General features: G+C 42.1%; 3 protein-coding genes across 3 annotated transcripts in view; all 3 read right to left on the bottom strand.

Moving 5' to 3' along the window:
* The window catches only part of LOC311428693 (uncharacterized protein), a gene marked incomplete at its 5' end in the record, with an annotated part of 46592 nt that extends 40733 nt beyond the window's left edge, over window positions 1-5859 (bottom strand). The window contains 7 exons of the mRNA XM_084540025.1: window positions 1795-1949; window positions 2484-2572; window positions 3378-3659; window positions 4340-4481; window positions 4945-5045; window positions 5240-5380; window positions 5758-5859. Of these exons, the coding sequence (XP_084396151.1) occupies window positions 1795-1949; window positions 2484-2572; window positions 3378-3659; window positions 4340-4481; window positions 4945-5045; window positions 5240-5380; window positions 5758-5859 (1012 nt within the window). The remainder of the gene's footprint in view (window positions 1-1794; window positions 1950-2483; window positions 2573-3377; window positions 3660-4339; window positions 4482-4944; window positions 5046-5239; window positions 5381-5757) is intronic.
* Window positions 1-22379, bottom strand: part of LOC311428688 (ATPase family AAA domain-containing protein 2-like) — a gene marked incomplete at its 3' end in the record, with an annotated part of 45576 nt that overhangs the window by 13292 nt on the left and 9905 nt on the right. The window lies entirely within an intron of this gene.
* Window positions 8140-21063, bottom strand: LOC311428690 (ATPase family AAA domain-containing protein 2-like). The gene is made up of 9 exons (XM_084540022.1): window positions 20953-21063; window positions 20707-20856; window positions 19684-19826; window positions 18584-18630; window positions 17432-17585; window positions 11622-11713; window positions 9783-10020; window positions 8840-9040; window positions 8140-8243 (listed from the first exon to the last, which is right to left on the bottom strand). The coding sequence occupies exons 2-6, from the start codon at window positions 20728-20730 to the stop codon at window positions 11698-11700; spliced, it is 384 nt and encodes a 127-aa protein (XP_084396148.1). The 5' UTR covers window positions 20731-20856; window positions 20953-21063; the 3' UTR covers window positions 8140-8243; window positions 8840-9040; window positions 9783-10020; window positions 11622-11697.

Here is a 22379-nt window from a genome sequence, read left to right as displayed (position 1 = left end):
ATTCCTCACACACGCTGCGGCCGCTTACCTTTAGTATAGTCGTTGGATGCGATGGAGCAGTATTTCTTGCTTTCGCCTGCACTGGAAGTCTTCCCTTCCTTGTAAGGTTGTTTACTGCTCTCACTTCTGCATTACTGACATGAAGAGCCATCTGGAGGATGGCATTCTTCCTTCTTCTCCCGCGTTATCTTCTGGAAACGAGGATCTAAGTGTTCCAAGGAGCCTTTTGCTTTCCTGGTGTTTCTCCTTTTTCTTCTTTTTCTTCTCCTTTTTCTTCTTTTTCTTACGCTTGCGATTGGCATTGTCAAAGCGGAGCGCACAGAAACACAAATCATGAAGTCTGAAAGAAACATGCAAGTTAAAAAGGGAAAAAAAGATGTGGCACTTGTTGCCTATATGAAACCTGATTTATTTTACCACAGGTGATGATTTGCAGCATGTCAGCTATTTTGTGGTGCTTTGTGCACACGCAACTTACTTTAGATGCAGCAAACTTAAGCCGTCAGATTGAAGGACCATAGGTCCTGGTTTGTACACAGATCATTAACAACGGCTAGCTCTGGAATACGTGCAAGCAGAAAAAATCTTTTAACCTAATCTGGAATGGTGTACGGATGTGATTCGAACTATGTGGTCCAAAGCTAGTGCTCTGACACAATTCAGCAAGAGCTTTCCTGTCTTCACTGATCAACCTAACAACATGATCCCCAGCCAGCTGGTGCTATCTGAAGAACTTAGAAACTACCAGAAAAAAAAAAATAAATAAATAAAATAAAAGGAAGACATGAGAAGCACCCAGAAAAGAATTAGGATAAAAAATGCGGAGTATGCTGGAATCCTTGCTTACTTGGAATCCTTCTCTCCATCTTTATCCTTAGACTTCTTTTTCTTCCAGAACTTGTGATATTTTTGCATTTTTTTCACCACCTACAAGCTCCTTTTCTATCTTTCTGTCTTTCCTTTCTATTTCACTTTCACTACCTTCTGCACGGGTATATTTTCTTTTTCTGTTTCCTTCTGTTTCAGTTTTCTGGCGACAGTTCTCCAAATGAGCTGACACAGGTGGAAGCGCATGTCTTTCACGAGAATGTCTTCTGGAATGTTGCTGAGGTACCGAGCAACGATGCAAGTCTGCTCGGGGTGTGCCAAAGCGACGTACATCTTCCTCTCTCAAGAGGGAACCGTGAGGCCATCCGCTTTTGTAATGATAATGCTTATGTGACCTGCTGTAGTAAGTTGCAGTCGATCTGTCAAAGGCTGAATCGCCGTGAGAGAACTTTCTCTCTCTACTGTCTCCTGTCGCATGAGGTGAATAGTAATCCTTGTAATAGCCACATCTTTCCCATCTCTGTGCTTCGTCTCGATAGTATCTTTCTCTGCTCCAACTTCTTTCCCCTTTGGATCGGTAGTACCTATTGCTACCTTGTTCTGATCTTCCTCCGCTGCCAGATCTGTACTTTGAATATTTGACTGCTCTTCTGCCATTCTCAGGGCTGTTTCTTTCACGAGGGAAAGATCTGTACCTGCTTCCCTCCCAGTACTCCTGCTTGTGACTCTTTTGCTCAACAAATTCCACGCTCTGAGAACACCTCCTCTTGCTGGAAGGACCTGCTTTTTGACTCTCCTTCTCTTCACTAGGAGCATGTTCCCTCTTGCTTCGGTAATGCTCTTTCTCAGTGGTTTTAGTCTTGTCCTTTGTATCTTGGCTTCTATCTGCAATAGCTAAGGAAGAAAGATTGTTAGAGCTACATTCAGTGTCAGACTCGAGAGAGGAAGTTTGCCGCAATTTCTCACCAGGCTCAGAAGAGTCTTTGCCGTACAAAACATTTTCTTTTGAAATGAGGTCACGTTCTTTTGATCTTCTTGCTTTCTCCTTGTCTCCACCGTCATCACATTGGTACTGGGCGAGGTATTCATCATTCCCAGGAGATTTCGGAGGTTCCGCAACACTGCATAAAATAAAAACCCATTTCTCACTTCTGCTGAAGGACGTGAATATTAAGAGTAAAACCTTCCAAAGGCAAACAAACAAACAAAAACCTCCGGACTACAGGAACGCTCGCAAAGATATGCCATTTAGAAACCTCTCCTGTGATTAGGACACCTTCTTCAGCTCCCAGAGAAAGTGCTTTTGCCCCTCTTGCTTCTGAAGCCATTGCACTAAAAAAGCAAACGCATCTGTCTCCTTCCACCTGCTGCTCTGAGAAAAAAGGCATAGGGGCGAGCGGGGAACAGCCAGTGTTTCTCCAGACAGTGGAGAAAAATGGAAAAACATTCTATAAAGGAACACAAGTTCTCCTTGAGGCACCAACCTGCATCAGAGTGATATGCTCAGTGCTGATCATTAGTTCTGTTCGTGACACTGGACACACAGTATGGAATTGTACTAATTTAAATCCTTCCATTAAATACTATTAGTAGACAGATAAAACTGTAACGAACTTCCATAAAGTCTTGTCTTAATCAGACTGTGCTCATTTTACCTCATTTCCTCTGACAAGCTGTTCAGCTGGCTGGCTCTGAAGGACTCCGTGATGACTTCTCGATTGACTGAAGGCATAGCTCCAGGCATCTGCAATTAAAACGCACAAGTCAGCAGACAAAAAAATACTATTTGTAGTAGTACTGAGGACTAGTCTTGTCAGAATGTCTCCATTAAATGGTAAGCAAGACCGCTGTCAGTTGTATGCATTATCTACACTTCAAAGATAACCCCAACTCACCCCCCAAAATCTACTTTATGAAACTTAGGAATTTTTATCTCAGCTGAGCTTAAGTTGACAAGTTCTAATGTAAGCTCAGGTCTGCAAATTCTAAGGGGATAATACCACAAAGCCTTACGATCACATGTGTGCTGTGTTTTCTCAGTATTTCACCTGAATTAGGAACACAATAAACACTCCCGAATACATCGTAGGTGAGAAATTCTCGATGGAGCAAATCTATGTTTCAAGCGATCCATTTGTTTTAGAAAAGAACATCTCAGAAGGTTTAACAGGTTCAACTCGGCAAGTGGAATCATCAAGTTTCAGTCCGTTTTCTTTAGATTCATTAACTAACCTAATAGCACCATTTAGTGAATCTGTTTTTGGCAGCTCATGCTGGGATCTTCCTTTGTCAGCATTCTGACAGGAAGAATTGGAATGCTGCAATGTACGGACTACCTTTCCAACCAAAATTCCATTAGAGGACATTGCATTGCATTTCAAATTCCTTTGAAATAAGCCCTTTGACTCCTCCTCAGATTTTCCTGAAGATTCTGCACCATAAGGGACTGTGTTATCAGAGCTGAGTTTAGGATTTTCATTCACTGTTGGCTCCACAAAAATTTCATCAGAAACTTTTTTGTTTGTTTGCATTTGCTTCATTTGCATTACCGAATTTGTAATTGTGGATGAAGGAACAGCCTGGTAGAGATCTTCATCCTCCACAGCACTGCTAAGAAAGTCAGGCTGTGACACAGTCTGACGAGCAGGCAATTTATTGTGAATACTGATGGTGATCTTCTGTTTTCCTGACGTATCAGTAATTGAAGGCCTGGTAATTGCCTGGTTTTGAACACAGGCCATTGGTGGTGCTGAAGATGGCCTTTTTAGGGTGACACCAGTGGTCTTTGTGTCCTCTTTTATGGATCCATTTCCATTTAAACGGCTTGAATTCTGTATTTAAAAAGAAGAAATTGCAAGATGGATTAACGCAAACACTGCATGTAACATTTTGAAACACAAAACTCTCCTACTGAGTGTTTCTACAAATGGTCTTAACACCTAAAAAGAAAAACACACTGCCCTTTAAGGATAAATGCAAGTCCAATAAGCGTATTCAATTCCTGCTTTTGGTTTACTGCAGATTGGTATCAAATTAACATCATCTTTGAAAAACAGCCAAGCAACTTAACATTACCTGCTGCTATTCCCAAATATATTTATTTTCCCCTTTAAACATACCCTGAAAAGCCTGAAGTAATCGTTCTGGTGCTCAGGAATAAGACATTTAGTTTTCCCTGTCTTAGCTAAAGTGACGAGGATAGGAAAAACAAGTCCTCTTTTAAATGATTTGAGGATTAGTACACTCTGCTTAAATAGTCAAAGAGCGTAGCTCTCTGTGCTTTAGAAAGCTGTCTTGGAGGTATAAAGTAATGGAGTCGCATGGCTGCACAATTTAGCAGTAACCACTGTTTGAATGACTCTGGCTGTAGCATGAGGGCTGTGAAGAAAGCTGCAGCGTGGGAAGGAAAACAAAACTAAGATGCCGAAAACCAAACAAAAAACCCCACACCAAACCCCAAACCCACTAGCAGTTTGGTGCCGTTATCTGCCCTCCCGCTTCCCTGAATTACCTTAATCATATGAGGAAGAAGTCGTGGTCCCAGAAATCCAGCCTGCTTACTATTAGCCCCCTGCTGACCAGGAGGGAATGAACAGGGATAAGATGGTGCTGGCAAGTAAAACGCATGTTCTCCAAGTGTCAAATCATAGCGCCTTCAGAAAAGAGCAGTGATCGTAGTTTAGTTTTTCTTTCAGCCTACTCTTGGATTAAATCCCATCCTATCATTTTAGAGGAACAGCTCATACGATATGGAAGCCTTCTCTACAGAAGGCTTCGCCAAGACTACAGACTGAAAAGTAGAGAACAGTCTTCCTACTAAGACTATCACTTGCAGAGCAATAATTCATTCTTACACCACAGATGACCTTCATTTCTCTCCTTCTCTAAAGTAGCCAGCTACAGATAACACATAGATAGCAATTTACACGAGTGCTGCAGTTTAAGGCCAAGCAACAAAAGATAATAAACGACACAGAGAATTTCAGGTTAGACAGAACTGAATTAGACAAATAATAATCTTCTCCCGGGATAGCAAGAAAAACACTTGCAAAACAGAAAAATATCAATAACAGGAAAGTAAATCTCTTCTGAACACATTTTAAGATTTGTTATTACCTGATATAAAAAAGTATGTAAGCTTGCTGACCAAGAACTCTTTTAATGTCAGTATGCACTACTTTAGCATCATTCATCTGATACCAAAGTCCATTACCAGCCTGCAAATAAAGACAACGATTTCTTTAGGTGAATTGCACGTTTTCCAATTGAAATCACGGATAGGAACAAAATACACACATGTCAAATAAAAATATAATGAAATCTTTTTCCCTAGAAACAGTAGCTGCTAGTCATGCTTTAATTGGTTTGCCAGCACAACCTTTACCCTGTTAGAAATGCTGTTGACTTCTACCTTTACATAGCATATATAGTGTCCTGAGTGACAGCTGACACCGTGATGTACCAGCACCGCGTATAAGGCATAGAGCAGTGGTTCTCCCATTGACTGCGACATGTAGGCTCTCAGGTCCAAATACTCCGGATATTTCACCTCCTAAAGAGACATCAAGAAGATAGAAAAATTATCCCAGAGTACTTCGTGGACTAGCCAGAGAAAAACACTTCCAAAAAACACAGACTAGAATTGATTTCTAGAATATATTTCTCAAATATATTCCTTGATTCACTACAAATAAGTCTTCCCATAAACAATGTTTAAGACTAGAAGTTGCAGAGAACTGTTTCCTGATGAATCAGCCTTCTCAGAGGAAAGCATATGCTTCTTGTCAAGCGGGAACTTTATTGATATTAAGAGAAAGAATAAGCCATAGTCGTTAGTCTACAATTATTGTCTGAAAATATTAACAACTTTCAGCTTTGGGGGATGTCCCATTACACAATGATATAGTTGCATTACAGTGGTAAATATACCTTGTTGATCTTTCCACCTGTGAAATCTGCAAATCTTTTCAGTGATATTGTGAGAACCTTGGAATAACGGTGTATGGTAAATCTCTTGGACGCAGGAACCATCTTTTTACACCTTAAAAACAAGCAGAGATAAGTGTTTGAAGGCATCTTCAAACACAAACAAACTCCTTTTAATGTCTCACGCACGCCTATGCTATTTGAATGATATTTACTTGCATAATAGGTTGGTCTTTTTTCTTTTCATAAACCCATGCACTGCGTGTCAGGTTTGTTAATACACAGAAGAAGGTCAATTTTCCCAACAACTCAGAGCATAGCGGGAACAGGAATCTCTCACAAAAGGGTATGACCAGGTTGGATGGCAAGGTACCATTTCTTGGTCTACAAAAGTGGCTATTTGAACTCCAATCCTGGATACATTCTTTCAGCTTTCAAGGGAAATACAAATACTGAAAGCGGAACGAGAGAGCCTTGGTCCCCAGGGCTAGAAATTGCAAATAATCTCCAACATAGGTCGACTATCAACATCAAAAATACAACAGAAGCACATGGTCATTCTACAGGAGGGAGACATTTAACAGTAGGAAGTCTTCATGTACTGAGCTTGTCTGGAAAGACACTGAAACCATCTGCCATCCTTTGAAACAAAATAGTTCAGTTTGACACATTGCCCGCTCCAAGGTAGGACCTACGGTGTAAGCAGTGAAAATTAGCCACTAGCCCAGAGAACAACGGAAACTGGGCAGTTTACATCAAGAAAAGTACTGTCGAGAGCTAATAAATAGAAAGAACAAAAGTAGCTCTTTTTGAATTCTGATGGCAAAATACAAGCCAGAGAATTGCAAACCCATAGGGAATGCCTATGAACAAGACTTCCCCCCTCCAAGGAAACAAAAATCCAAGTCTTTTATAAACTTCCACAAAACTTGTAAGTAGATCCAAAGTTTAGAGGTAGTCCAACAGAGTCATGCAACATAGAAAACTGACGTCAAAATCTTACTCGCTACATTTATAGCAATTCTCTCCATCCAGCTCTTCAGGTTTCACAAAGAGTTCCAGAGCTCTGCTAACAGACGAAACCGCCTAGAGCAGCGAGAAAGAAGAGCGCAAAGTCACCGTAATTCAGAATTCCAGAGACATACTAGTAGTTTATAAGAGAATCTTACTAACATACTCAAGCGATCTACTAGGAGCACTGTGAAGAAGGAGGCAGAAAGAGCATGCTCAGCATTGACCTCACCTGGAAGGCATTTGACTTTGGAACAAATACTTTTCCAGTAGCCTACACAGCATCTACAGTGTACTTTGTCATCAATACTGGGGACAAATTCATCAGTCTAACAATTAGATGTATATTGAGGTAGAACAACAAAGAAGTATGACAGCATTATAATTTTTGCAGAAAGAGAATTCTTTCCCCTTAAACCCAATGCAAATGTGGAGACTATTTACATGGGTTCCACGGAAGGACAAAGTCCAATCCACTTCCTTAGCACCACCAAGCTCTTACGTTTTAACATTATATGTGGTTTGGTTTTTTAAGTTAAACAAGTTTAATTTAGAAAGTTATGCATGTACTTAAACATCATGAATTATATTTAGAAAACATCTTACCTTTATATCCAAAGTGATATCAAGAAATGCCTCATACGTATCCGAAACTGCTTTGCAATTCAAGCACTTCACTGGAAGCAAAATATAAATGCTTAACATTATGTGAAGGAGACTAACTGTCCAAATTCAAGTTGTTGACAGATACTACTTTAGACAAACTACAGACTGCTTTACTACCGACAAAAGACACAGATCAGTTCTAAGGACAGGAATATTTTTTCAAGTACCTCTCGATCTTAGAAATCCTCCAAATATTTGATGAATGATGGTGGTAGCTTGAGAAGATCTGTCCAATCTGGAAATAAATTATAATCAGACCTCAGAAGATTTAAGGCACAGAGTTAACTCTTCAAAGAGTTTGATGAAAACCAAGGATGATGTAGACTTTCGTTGCTGATAGTAAATAAGGCACTAAAAGGTGCTAGAGATCATTTCTGAGAGTAAATAAAGGACTAGAAGGTGCTAGAGAATGTATGAAAGTGAACTTGTTTATGCTTACTCGGTGCTTCCGTTCAAGCACGCTTCCTGCATAGCATCAACAGTATAGCGCAAGAACTCGTGTGCGTCTTCTTGACTGCCAAAACGGAAATGTTGTCCTATTCCTAAATAAGAAGATGATAGTATTGACCTCATTTAAAAATGAAATCATTCTTGTATTTCTAAAATCTCTCTTCATTGGAGTGTTAAAACCACTTAGACACATCAAATAATTATTTGAAGATTACAAGCTATCGAAAAGAAACACATCTGAAGCCACTTACGACTGAGATTACTGATAACATGCGTAGGCTCGATGGCATCAACAGTGCAACGCAGGGCCTGGTTAATGTGAGTCTCCATCGTGCACATCATGCAAAAATCTTGTTCACGACCTGAAGAGTGAAAGAACAAAGCATCCCAGTCCAGCGAAATATCCAGAACTACAAACATCTAAGTACAATTTAAACTATAGATACAATATCCACTCTCCTTGCTACATTCTATTCTCCCAAGATGCCAATGTCCCAACAGTCTTGTAACATTTCATTTCACACAACTTGACAGAAGAAAAATATCCACTAAGCCTGTATTCAAATGCATGTTGTGATGAGAAATCTAAAAGACTACTGCAAAGTCGCAGTTGTAAAGGCTGACAGGAATGTGAACTCCACAGGCTGCAAAATGTATTACTCTCTAAAATTACTACCAAATGCATTACTGTCCAATGCACTTCATTATTCCCATGAAGCAATAAATAATCCTTTAATAAACAAACAAACAAACAAACAAACAAATAACTAACTAAATAAATAAAACATGGTGCATTAATTGCACTCCATATGCTATTCGGAGCCCACTGCTAATACAGTGCTCAAAGCCAGCTGCTACAGGTAAAATCAGGCAAATAAGCTTATCTCACAGAATCACTGCTGTTCTTTCACCTTCAGAGCTATCCAACAGATTCAAAATACTGTTAGAAAGTACTCACATGACTGGCTGTGCTCAAGAGAAAGCATGTAATTGGCAAGTGGGGGTGTGTAGGTCAAACACTGTAGAGTAGCATTAAGAAAACATGTGTTGCCAAGATTGTACAGGCCAACTCCAACACTTTGTGTTTCTCGCCAATCCATACAAATCTTCTCAGGTGGAAAAAGAATGCTCTGTGGCGGAGCAATTCCATCATTAACGACTGCAAGAAAGTTAAATTTAAAAAGAGATCTTGTTTGTTTGTTTCGAAGAAAGGTATTTAAAAAAATACTATTCTGCAGGAGCACCTAGAGGAGCTAGCTACAATCCAAACCAGAAAAACTTATTGCAGACAGCTTTAATACCACCAAATTCAAATTGGCTGGTCAACACAATGTTTTGGGGAAAAAAAAAAAAAAAAACAATTTTAGTCAACCATTTTAATTCTTCTAAGGCAAGGCTAACTGCCATTCTGTTTGTAGCACCTAACGCCAAGTTCCTCTCCATCTATAATCTTTAACCTGATTAACTCAACTACTGTTTTTTTCCTTATTATAACTTAAACCACAAACTTAGACTTGAAATTATACGGTAAAAACGTAAAAACTAGGAACTAGGAATGACGGTACCCCTACAGATACCAGATTTTTTCCTGAGCAATGTTATCCTTCAAAAAACCTGTGAAAAATGGAAGCTGTGAATAGCAACAATCAAACACTTTTCTCTGCAAAACAGAAAAGACATGGAGGAATCTGTGCATTACAAAAAGCTCCCCGTATTTCTCTGTTGACTGTAAATATATCAAAATTAATTTCTGTAACATCAGTCACTTCAGTTGCCTTAGGGGATTCGCTTTTCAAGTCTTTCTTCACAGTAGTCCCCTTCTCTATCAGTGCAACAAGTAAGAACTGCATTTTCTACTTTTGCTTTGAAGACAATGGAGGCAGGATAAAACGCACACTTACTTAGATCTCTTGGGGCAAAAGCCTTAGATTTTTCAGATGACCTACAGTAAATAGCACCTCCACGTCCTTGGGCCACAGAGACTTGGCTTGAATCTTCTGCAGGCACTATCCGGCCCCAGTTGGCGGTGCGTGACATCAGTATTTTAGGACTTGGTTTCTTGGATTTGCCAGACCGCCTTGAAGAGGGCTTTTTAGGCTTTGAAGATTTGGGCTTCTTAGCTACGGTCATTGTTCACATCTGCGACAGAGACAGAAGTTCTGGTTGACGTAAGACTATCAAGAAGCACTCCAAGAAGAAAGGAGTAACAGAAGTCCTGTCACTTAATCTCAAAGAAACAGCCTTAAGAACTAAATCGCTGGTATGAATGATTTAAAAAGAATCCCCAAACTAAACACACAAAGTGAAAATTTCCATCTAAACTCTATCAGTATTACTTTTCGCTTCTGCAGAACTAGTGGCTGATGCCATTTCTTTCCCTTCCGTAGGATTTTAATCCATTACAACTCTGGAGTCTTTTTAATATAAAAATGTAGAAGACATTCTCTGAGGGGAATCAGTTATTTATTGATTTCCGGAGTTGCGCAATTATCTGTTAATTAGTACCTATGATCTAATAGATAATTGTTGCAATTATCTATTGCTGGCATTAGTAACGGAACACTATTACTTCACTGCCTGCGTTTTTCTGTTTCGTCTGCACAAAGGTACCCAGAACTCACTGCTACTTTTCTTCTGTCTTTCCAGGGCTCGCCCTCTACCTCACTGTCTACTGCACCAGTCATGAGGGGTTTGTTGTGATTCTATAATGAGCCTAGCTTTTAAATACACCTTTCATGGGCGTCACTTGGTGATAGCAAGTTAATCTGTGAGGGCTCCTCAGTCTACATCATGCGGTCGCTTTTTCCAGGTGAAAAAGCGGAGCTGTAAGTGGCAGTACACCAAAGCCCTGGCATGCTGAGATCCAAGAGGAGAGATGTTTGGCCCTCCTTTTCACTCCTGGGAACCATATACCTCAAAACCCACAGAGGATGGGCTATATCTCAGAGAAATCTTCGGAAAGGAGAGCATGAAGAGCATATTTGCAAATTCATTTCTCCCTGGGCTTCTTCTGCTTCTCCAAGAAAGACGAGTTTGAATATAACTTTGGCAGCAGTACTTCTGGTGTTTTACTCCTACCACATTTAAAACTCCTACGACAAACTGAAAAGTTAGACTAAAAAGCAGCTCTTTCCGTTCTCCTTTCTAAAGTTGCACGCTTTCCTCATGCAAAACAACAGGGGAATGTAAGCTAGAAACGGAAATGCTGAATGTAAAACAAAACAAAACAAACCTCAGCCCTCCAGGACAAAAGCCAATAACTGCTACAAAGTCCTTTTTAAAATGCTGATTAGGTTTCAAGGTGATACTGCTTTAAATAAGCGTAGTTGTGTGTCCATAGGCAGAAGCTGAATAATGACAGGATGAACTTCTATACTTCATGTTTTGTTACTGTCTTACTGTAGCACACAGGGACTTGTTACCTTTAGGGAAACCACTAACCTCATGGAGGGTTTAAAACATAAGCTAGTTTGTTATACCAAAATGACGGAGAGAACAAAGCATAAAGTGCTTTCAGATTTCTAGCACGCCTTGATTGCTGTCCATTAAACTTCAGACACGTTAAACAAAACACAGTAAATAAGAAAACTCCTAGTCCCACAGCTGGCAAATTGTGTGCAGAGGTTGTAATTAGAACTTTTTTGCCTTGACGTTTTACATTTAAAATTGATTTTAAATCCATTCTATACACACTTTCCATTCCTGAAAAAACAATACGCAAACCTGACAAATGCATTTACATGAGAAATGAAGTCGTCCTTGTCCGACTGGAAGAATAAGGTGACAGCTCCTGGGCTCAGGGATAAGCTCCGATCTTCACCAGTGACAGCTCCTTTTTTAGGATTGAAAGGGAAAATGTTTCAGCAACACATTGGAAACATACTTAAGGGACAAGAACAAAATCAAGACTGCAGTGAGAAGGAGAACAGAAAAACAATACTGCGGGGAAAGAAAGGAAAGGAAAGGAAAGGAAAGGAAAGGAAAGGAAAGGAAAGGAAAGGAAAGGAAAGGAAAGGAAAGGAAAGGAAAGGAAAGGAAAGGAAAGGAAAGGAAAGGAAAGGAAAGGAAAGGAAAGGAAAGGAAAGGAAAGGAAAGGAAAGGAAAGGAAAGGAAAGGAAAGGAAAAAAGAAAAAAAGGGAAGGGAAGGGAAGGGAAGGGAAGGGAAGGGAAGGGAAGGGAAGGGAAGGGAAGGGAAGGGAAGGGAAGGGAAGGGAAGGGAAGGGAAGGGAAGGGAAGGGAAGGGAAGGGAAGGGAAGGGAAGGGAAGGGAAGGGAAGGGAAGGGAAGGGAAGGGAAGGGAAGGGAAGGGAAGGGAAGGGAAGGGAAGGGAAGGGAAGGGAAGACCTTGATCTTTATACTGACCAATGAGATAAGCCTTACACATTTTTAAGTTTATTTTTGACAACTGATTGAGGTGTTACCAGCTATTAAGTACGATTCAAGAGCAAATATTAACACTAGAAAGAAGAAATCCAATCCACCACCACTGTTTCAAAATACATCCATTTCTCATTTGGAGATGACGTCTCTCTGGCAAGGTAGTAGAAAAACTGTAAATACCGATAGAGCTTCCTCTCCCGATGTTCCATATACATACCGATGCTGTTCCTACACCTACGCTCTGAGCATAAATTTATGTTGACATGAGTGACAAGAGAGGGTGTTACTCCTCTCTTTGTTTGCCTTGAGAGACACACCTCTTGTCCATTGAAAAGTAAATTCAAGATTCCAGATCACTTAAGACAGTTGCTATCCCCCCATTCAGAGTTCTGCAGCAGCACTCTTCAGATGTGTTTAGCAGTCTCTTTAGAAAATGTTATCACTTAGGACCTGCTTCTCAGTAGGTCCACGTTTGGCCTCCGCTTAGCAGAGAGTCAATCCCAGCTTAAGCTTTCGTACAAGAGCCCCTTCACGAAACGGAGTTGAACCCTGACATAACTGAGTTGAACCTTTAACCTTGAAGCTTCCTTAAAGAAGAAAGCAGCACCCAGGCCAGGAAATAGAAATTAATCGTCACTTTACCCTGAAACGCAGTGGGCTATTCTGTGCTGGCAGGATTGCCGCCGGGCTGGCCGACGAGGCGGCGGGCAGCTCCCCGGGGCCACAGGGCCTGGCACAGGGAGCCGCCGGGGGTCTCCAAGGTCCGGGAACAGCGGCAACAGCGGCAACAGCAGGGACAGAGGGGACAGCAGCGACAGCAGCAGCCACCTCAGCCGGGGCCGTCTCCACAACCGCCACAACGGCCTCGGAACGCCGCCGAACTCGGAGCTCCAGCGTGACGCCTTGTGAACCTGGCCGCGCTGCTCATGGCTAAAACCAGAGCGTTTCCTCCGGCGTGTGTTTACTGTCGGTGCCGGATCGGCCCTCACCCCGAGCTCTCCCTGCAGGGAGGGCTTTGGGGTTGGGGTTTCCCTCCCGCCGCCGCCGCGGGCAGGCCCCGCGCGCAAGGGGTCCGCGCTGGGGAGCAGCATCTCACCCACGGCGAGAGACCGAGGGCACGACATGAAAAAGCCCCGACACGAAAAAGCCACGACATGCGGCCGAGGCGGCGGGGAGACGGCTCTGAGGGAGCTGCCACTTCGCCCCGCCGTCCTCCCCTCCCGGGCCGCCCCGCCGAGCCCCGTGCGCCTCAGGCGCTGCGCTGAGGGGGTGGCTGGCTACTGAGACAGCTGCCCAGGGCACTGCTCATGGCACCGAGCCTGACGGAGGTCAACAAGTGTTGAACAATGCTCTCAGACATCGGGTCTCACTTTGGGGTGGTCCTGTGTGGAGCCACGAGTTGGACTTGGTGATTATTGGGAGTCCTTTCCACCTTGGGATGTTCTCTGATTCTAGGTCAGCAATCCAGTAGCTGATGAGAAGTGTGGAGTCATTCAAAGGGAAGAGAGAGCACAACACTTCTCGTTTGCAGAAGCGGCTATTTGGTAACCAAACCGATGATTCCTTTGCTTCTAGAGCAACTAACAGCAGGGATCCGCTTTACAATGGAGGGAAAAGAGTCGTTGGCATGTCATGTGAAGTAACCTTCAAATCCCAGAGGATGATTTTGTTGGAACTTTATTCAGCTGAAAACACGGAAGCCTTGCTTCTGCTTGTGTTAGTTACAGCTCCAGTTTACTTTGGTTGGGAGGGAAGGCATTCCAGGCTAATGTGCTGTACCTGTTCCTTCAGCTCATTGTCCATAAACGGAGGAGCAAATGAAATCAGTTTAATCTCCATTAAATGCAGCAGACAAAGCGGAGTAGAGGGCGATCTAGCACTTAATTTTTCCTGTAAGCAGGAAACCCAGAACTCAACAACACTTTTCAAATCTTGTCCTGCAGTAAATGACCAGCTGAGTGAAGCTTGCATTTAGAGGATGTGCTCCTCCAGTAGACGGAAATAGCTTTTCCTCTTCACAAGTGCAACTGAGTGGTGGACTGGCAGCTACGTGGTTAACTAGTTGTGCCAAAGGGGTTGTGTTGAATGCACAGAAAAATATGCAGGAATAAATAAACAGCAGAGGGTTGTCTGTAGGCATGACACCGAGTACAGATGTTGTCTGCAGGTTCGTGCAGAGTGCACCGCGCCAATAAGCACCCAGAGTCGGAATGCACACGAAGGTCTTTTAATTATATAATTACTTATAGAACTCTGCAGAGTCAGGTACTTGGCCATCTTTCGCAAAGCAAGCACACCTCTGACTCGAATCACCGTCATTTATACACAGGAAACTTGTGAAAACTCTCTCTTTGGCTCCTTTGGATTGGTTATTACAGCTCACCTAACTTATCTCCACTGAGCTTGTGCATTACAGAGGAATACCGGGGGGGAGGGGGAACAGGAGAGGGGGGACACACACCGAATCCCACATTAGCATAGATTAGCATTTTGACAGGTGTGATTTTTAATGTGCTAATGACCCTTAATGAGAAAAAGGTTACTATAGGTCAGTCTGGAGCTGGTGTTCTCCTTCCTGTTTTTTCCCTTTTAGCCCTTCTCTTCCTTGCTTCTGCTAGCTCAAGGCTACCTGTCTCTCTCCTTCTTTATTTTCTCAGCTAAAAGACTGCACAAGCTACACGCCTCCCTATTTGCTTCAACATTTCCTTGTTTTGTTTTTTTTTTTCCCAGCTCTGGGACGACACAGGTGTGGTTTGATATTTGCCAGTATAGCTAAAACTCACGCCAGTCTGCTCACGCACAATAAGTAGTAAGATTTAAGGACTGGTTTCATCGGCTTCTTCCATACTAACATCCTTCTTATGTTTTAGATATGCTGTAGTTAAATCAACACTAAGTTACTACTTGTGGAGTAATCACCTTAAGCGACTAGGCATCATAAGCACACCTCCATTCCAAAAGCACCCCGCCTCCAAGGTGCAACCACCCCTCACTGAGCACGCCCTCGGAATTTCTCAGAGTCTGTACCTTTAAACGCAAGTGAGATCATTTCTACCAAGCACAACCAAGATATGCACGACTAGAGTCACTCAAGCTCCACCTTAAAGATAGAAAATAATACCAATTGGTTTAAGAGAAAGGGGATGTTAGGGAAGATACTATCAGGAAGGATTCCTTCTGACATCACTCGACAGGCTGAGCCTCTCACTCCCCCACCCCCACTCCATTGGGACGCCGTGGGGTAAGATCTGAACGCTTGCTTATACCAGGCGTCTCTGTGGAATCTTAGAAATCTCTAGAGTTTTGATGCTTTTTAATGTCTTAATACCTAGGCTGTGTACCTGTGCATTTCATGCATGCTAGCTTGCTTTTGCAGACAGTGAATTTATCACTGACAATCCAAAGAACCTGTGTACCTGTCGCCGTAACAAATTGCACTTAATTGCATTCTTCCTAGCTGTGAGAGTTCTCCTTGAATGCGACTAGAGCGAGGCCATACTGCGTTGTTGGTGAATCCGTGACCGTGATAGTTCAGCACCCTGAATCCGACGGGACCCATGACGGTCAATCGGCTACACCCCTTAACGCGACACTACTAGACGAAGAAGATGACAGGGCTTGCATGCACTGCATTAGGCTTTGCATGTGAAAACACCCCCAAATAATTTCACGTACATTTAACGTTTTTAAAGGGAAAAAAACAGGAAGGTGTAGTCTCTCTGTAAGCTACAGCCCTACATAGTTAAGGCATCAGCATTCATTCCTTTGCTTGATAGCAAAGTATGAACATACAGAAGAGTTAAATATTTTCTTTGCATTCTTAAAGGCGATTTTTCAGACTTGGGCTTCAGTTGTTGGAGTTGAAGAGATCAGTAGACATCCTTACTTTTACGTTAAGACCAAAATCTTTATCTAAGATTGTGTTATCGAACGCAACTAAACTCCCACCCCCACATGGTTTTTTTTGTAACTTCGCAATGATCTTGCTGCAGTCCTACTCTGATGGTCTTTCAATAACATGCAAACTGCCGTGGCAGATTCTGTTACAGTGCTTTTCTATTGACAGTGTGCCTAACACTCAAGGTAAAGCCCCTCATTTCGCAGTGGGGACATAAAGTGTTTCTTTGGACCCTGCTGCTTCTGTTAGTACTCATTTTTTCACAAACTTCTTGAACCTGAGCCGTGCCTACTGAGCCAACGAATGCTTTGATGACACAGTATTTTGTCAAAGCAGTTTTGCTTCTTGGAGCTACAGAAGCAGCTCTGGCTACGTGATAGCGAATTGTGCTGCATTGGCAAAACCAGACTTAGCTACAGACTTACAACACTTGCTAACTCGATCTATTTCAAATCTCATTTTAACTTTAAAGGACAATCAGTTTTGTGGCTCCTGTCTTACTAATTTGCCTTGTTTTGCATGGAAGGGCAGCCTGTGAATGTTTTGCTTTATTGCATGCTTCAAAAAAAGGCTGAGGAAGAGACTGGAGGAACCTTTTCTATTCTATGGACTTTCCCCCGAGAGTGTGGAATTGCAGGCTACTTGGATGAATGTTCCAATGTGAGTAAGGGAGCAGACCTCAGCCAAAGGAGGTGGAATCCTTGCTTAATAGTAAGTATCAGTGTGGGGACATCTTTGCTTAACGGGAGCCATTTAAACTCTTCATAGAAACAAAATAAGCTGGACATCTTATGCTTGGAAAGCAGTATGGTTACACAGCGGCTAACATAATGACTTGAGTCTTCTGCTCTGCAACTTCAGGTTTTGTTTTCAAGCAGTGCATACATCAGTTTAAGCTTTGGACAAGGAGATTTGCAATGCAAATAGTGATAAACCAGAATCAGCGGCGCTGACGAGTGTAATGGTGAAATGCAGCAAATCAAGTATTCCTGGAGAAATGTGAGATTACAAAACTAGTAAGCCATGAAGCACTTTTGTTGTTGTTGTTGGTTGTTTTTTAAATCAATTCTTATATGCTGAAATAGCACCTTCAAGAAAATCTGTTTATCTAGCCAGGTAACGCTGTCTCCCTGTAAACAGGAAGGAAATGCCAGGAGCAGCCATACCTCTTTGCTGTCAAAATAAAGAGCAAGTCGAGGCCAACATCATGCCATAGTGCAAAGGCTTGCGAAGAAAGATCATTCTAAGAGGTCTGCAAGAAAAGATGACTTACTTTGTCATAAGTTTGTCAAATAGAATGGACGAGTTAGTAGTCGAGTACCGACTGTGTCCGACTCTACAGCTGCGGCGCAGCTCCAAGTCCCTGTTTTCTCCGTGGACTCGTCTCACAGTTTTTGCACCAGCTCTACTCCTCAATGTTCTGGTGACTGAAACGCAGAAACAAAGGATTTTGAAACAGTGAAGATGGGATTCTCCTTATTTCACCGTTGCTCTTGTAAAATGGAAACAGACAAACAAAAAAGGCACCCTGAAGTGGATTGAGTTTTCTTTACATTTCAGGTCAGAAGTTGGTGTCACAACCACTGCATTCCACTTCTTTATCGCTCTGCACGTTTAAACTGTCTACTTAAAACTGGGACCTGTAGGGAAATTTTTAAAGAGACTGAAAGCTAGCCAGACAAAAACAAACGTGCAACTTTTGTTCCATGCAGGAGGGAAATCTACTCCACTTATTTCTGTCTTGGAAAAGTGAGAACAATCAACACCTTTCTCTAAGGTGTTTTCACTCCATTCATGTCAAACTGTATCTAACAGTGCTCAAAACAAACACTAGGACATTGCAAGCCTCTTCCTAAGAGGTGTATGTTTGATTACTCTGTTTATGCATGCAGCACTTCCATTTCCTGCATTAGGATCTAACAGCTCAAGGAGGGAAGAATCGTTTCAAGAGAAACACCCAAACACCACATAACTCAAACTCGTGCTTTTTAGAAAAAAGCCTGCCCATTGTTTGCCATACAGCACCCTTTGGCACAGGTTGGTTGCTTGCACTGTCATTAAAAGAGCCAAGAGGACAAGGGGAAGGGAAGAGCTACACCGCTGTGCTGCTAGGATCACAGCTAAGGTTTACTTTTGTGCTTGCCAGCTATAAAACTGAGTTTGAACTTACCAAGTATCGATTTACTTTGCACAATTAGAACAGTTTGCTTTGTGCCTACCAAGCTGCAATTCACACTGCTCCCTCCCCAAGGAATTCATAAAATCTCCTATTTGCACCTACCTCTCTTCACAGAAAAGTCACTGAGGAGTGAATTCAGCTGACTACAGAAGGCTTTGGGGCCAAATGAAAGCCATGGAGTGACCAAGTGCCATCCTCTTCAGTAACCTGCGCAAATAGGTATCCCGGGGACTTACAGCCACTTACCTGTGCTATATTCTTTTTTTCGTTCCAATTTTGGCTTTCTCAACTGCCTACATTAAGAAAGAGGACACGGCAGAGAAGGGAGAAAAGACTTGTTGTATTAGACCCATCAAGGATGGGAAATTTCACCATGTTTACAAGCCAGTGCTCCATGGTATACAAAGAGAAGCCTGTAGGCCTCACGCAGGATCCACATCCCAAGTCTGTTGCGTGCCATATACACGCGGTTCTGTATGTACCCACATTTCCTAGCTTGCTCATGTTGAATTCTCAAAATTATGAGCAATAGCACCCAAGTGGAAAAGATACATGTCCTGGTTTCAGTTAGGACAGCGTTAGTTCTCCTCCTAGTAGCGGGTAGGTTGCTATGTTTTGGCTTAGAATGTGTGAAAGGATGTTTAGAAGAGTGCTGATACCACCCCGATGTTTCAATTGCTGCAGAGCAGTACTTACAACAAGCCAAGGACCTTTCGGTGTCTCACTGTCCTACTGGCGATCAGAATCGGCGCACAGCAACAGCTGCGAGGGGACAGACTCAGGATGGCCGACCCCAACTGGCCAAAGAATTCTATGCCTTATGGCAACACGCTGCACCATGGATAGGGCGGGGCAGCCGGGCTGCTAGGGGTTACGCTGGGCACTGGTCAGCGGGTAGTGAGCAACTGCATTGTACATCACTTGTTTTGTACACATTACTAGTAGCAGTACTATCATCATCACCATCATTATTATTATTTTCCTGTCTTAATAAACTGTCTTTATCTCAACTCGCGGGCTTCACTGTCCCGTTTCTCTCCCCCATCCCAGAGAGGGAGGTGGGAGGGTTGCAGAAGGGCTGTGTGGTGTTTAGCTGCCGGCCGGGTTAAACCACAACAACACCTCAAAGGGGTTGGGGAAAAAAACATGTTTTTTTTAGAAAAGCAGAAGACTTTCACCGAGAAGAGGGATTCTAGTTTTAAGGCACTGGTACGCCATCAGCATGCTCATAGGCCTCTGCTGATTTTAGCCGGAGGTTTATCAGGCCACAACTCACTGCACATGCTTTCTCTCTTGCTTTTCAATCTACAAATCGAACAGAGATTGAACATATAGAAATACAGTACCTTGAAAAGCATCTTCTCTTGACATTTCCCCTCAGTATCGCCATACTTTCTTCAAAGCTGGAGACTGAACACCGCAGGATGCTTTTGCTCATTGATCTTAAACGGTGTCCGTTGAAACATTCAATACTGGGAGAAGAATAATCCTAGGGAAAGAAGGAAACAAGAATATATTTATGTGAACCATGTAGATTCAGATAAAGAAATTCTGCCTCACGCAAGTTTAATTGACCCTCCTGACTTGGTAGTGGGGCAACTAATGGCAGGCAGACACTGAAACGCTGCTGTGCTCAAGAAAAACCTGGAGAGAAAAAAAAAAAAAAGCTTTCAAAACTAAAGCTTCCCTTTCCCCACCGTTTTCTTGTGGATAACTTAAGCTTAATATCCTTGGAAAAAAGATATTGCAGCAAAACCTTTCACATAAACTTAGTGTTTCGTGAAAAACAACAACAACAAAAAAAAACTTTATATTCAATTGAATTTAAATTAAAAAAAATAAACTAATTAATTTAAATTAAAAAAAATTGAATTCAATTGACTGTTCAGAGGAACAGTCAAGCTTGACATTATACATCCTAGAATTAAAATCTAGTTTGAGTTTTTCTCCCATCTCCAGACCTTGCTAAAGATGCTTATTAGGAGCTCTGTCAAAAAAAGTGTAAGGCTTGTTATATCAAAGCTTCGAACCCTTCTTACTGCCCTCGACCTTCTTCACATTGCTGCTCCTACAAGGGTGAGCACTATCATTTTTAGTACGGGAGGGAAGCTGTGATATCCTTGAGTGGGGGGTCGTTCTGTTTACAAAATGAAGTTCCAGTAAGAGTACATCAAATGAACCAACTTTCTTTGAACTTTAATTCATCACTATATTGAATGAATGACCTCTGGATTTCTCTCTCCCATTTGGAAGTCAATTTGAAAACAAAATACCTCTGCCATAAAGAGCCAGGCATCAGAGACACCTGTTGCGCCTCAAGAACGGAGAAGATATGAACGACAAGTGCAGCTGAATAAAATGCAACTTGCCATTAGAAATGGGTGTACTGGCATCTACAGGTGCCGCTGGCATCTCCTCATTTTCATTACTCTCTTCATCTGGTTTCTCGTCTTCAGTAGCAGGGTTCTGCTGTGGTGACTTGGAGTTGTCGCATGGAGCACACGCTGCAGAGATGCGACCTTGCAAGAAAGAATAGATACCAAAGATCTTCGTCGTGCATTTTCAGTTACAAATGCAGAGACAAGTCTTCAAATCCTTAGCGTTAAAGCACGTACCTCTTTTCTCACGAGATTCTTTAATTTGTTCACAAAGTTGTCCAAACTCTGTATCCGTTTCGTTCCTCACCATTGAATATGCAATGCCTTCCAAAACATAGGCGCTGTGACGATCTGAAATTTTACACACTTTAACTGACTGTTGTCTACCAACCAATGAAACTGTTTTGATCACAGAAAAAAATTGCTTTCTTCATAGGTTGGTTCCGAAAGGTTCTCTCAGTGAATATTTTCAGCATAACAACATCGAAGTTAATTAAAACAAAAGCACAAGTTCCTTGGGAACACTTATATCACAATTCCATGCCCAAGTAGCAAAATGATAAAATATTTACAATTTGGTAAGAGATGTTCTCTGTGGATGTCCAAAATCATCTAATCCATCCGAAGTCTATTGTGCGCACACAGCATTTATCCATCTATACGTTCGACAGATTTTTTAAACTAGGGCTAAAAAGCACATCCTCACCTGTAGATCTTTGATCCGGGTAGTACTCTAAGGCATTGTTACAGATTAGATCGATGTCCTTCAGCTAGTCTCCTGCAGCGAGGTACTGGCGCGAGTCAATTTGAGTCAGAACTGTTGAAAGATCCATCGGCTCTTTAATCCTTGTGGCATAGTCAGGTACCTGCAGATCAAATACAAGCATTCAGAGGTTTTCTTAACCTTGCACACTGTCTACCAAAATTATTCTGAAGACTTTAAATAAACGACTTCCTAAAAACTCTGAACATTTGCGATGCATCAGAAGATGCTGAAATTAACCAGTTTGCTTCTCAAAAATGGAAGGGCTTTTTCATTTTTCATTAGAGCGGCCACAAGAGGACAACAAGAAGTAGGGAGGTCAGAAGCACGTGCATGGTAGAGAAGAAACACTGAGGGTGGGAGATTCATTTCACTTTGCTTCAGAAAATCACAACAGTGAAAGCTGAGCAAGCCATCCGGCATTCTCTTTGTTGTCGACATTGAGGAAAAGGTGCATGAATTGCACCTGTGAAGTACCTATTGCAGGCATCTACTTTAGAATGAGATAACTGGGCCCTGAGGTGCTCATTTCTTCCCTCAGACCAGAAGAGGAGCCTAATGACCAGTTCAGATGAGGACATATGTATCTGTCTAGATTTTTCACAGCTCAAGAACCTAGGAGAAAAGGGGAAGAAAAGCCAGTGGAGGCCCACATGAAGACGACTTTGCTGATCCCCAGGTATATTCAAGTTACACCTGTCTTTGAAATATACGCCCCTAGTTTAGGCTTATCTCATAAATTAAGGAGAAAAAGGCATCTAAGCAGCCAGTTGGAGGAAAAAGAAAACACACTGCACTTATGGTTGATTCCTATTGAGGAGTTCCAGATGAAACAGAGAACAGGATCTCAAAACTTATTTTTACAAACTGCTGCTCCTATTCCTGTTCCCACAGGAACTGA

Source organism: Aythya ferina (assembly GCF_964211825.1).
Source record: "Aythya ferina genome assembly, contig: HAP1_SCAFFOLD_115, whole genome shotgun sequence".
Lineage (NCBI taxonomy): Eukaryota > Metazoa > Chordata > Aves > Anseriformes > Anatidae > Aythya > Aythya ferina.
Note: the sequence above shows the minus strand (reverse complement) of the source record. Positions and strands in the feature narration are given on the sequence as shown.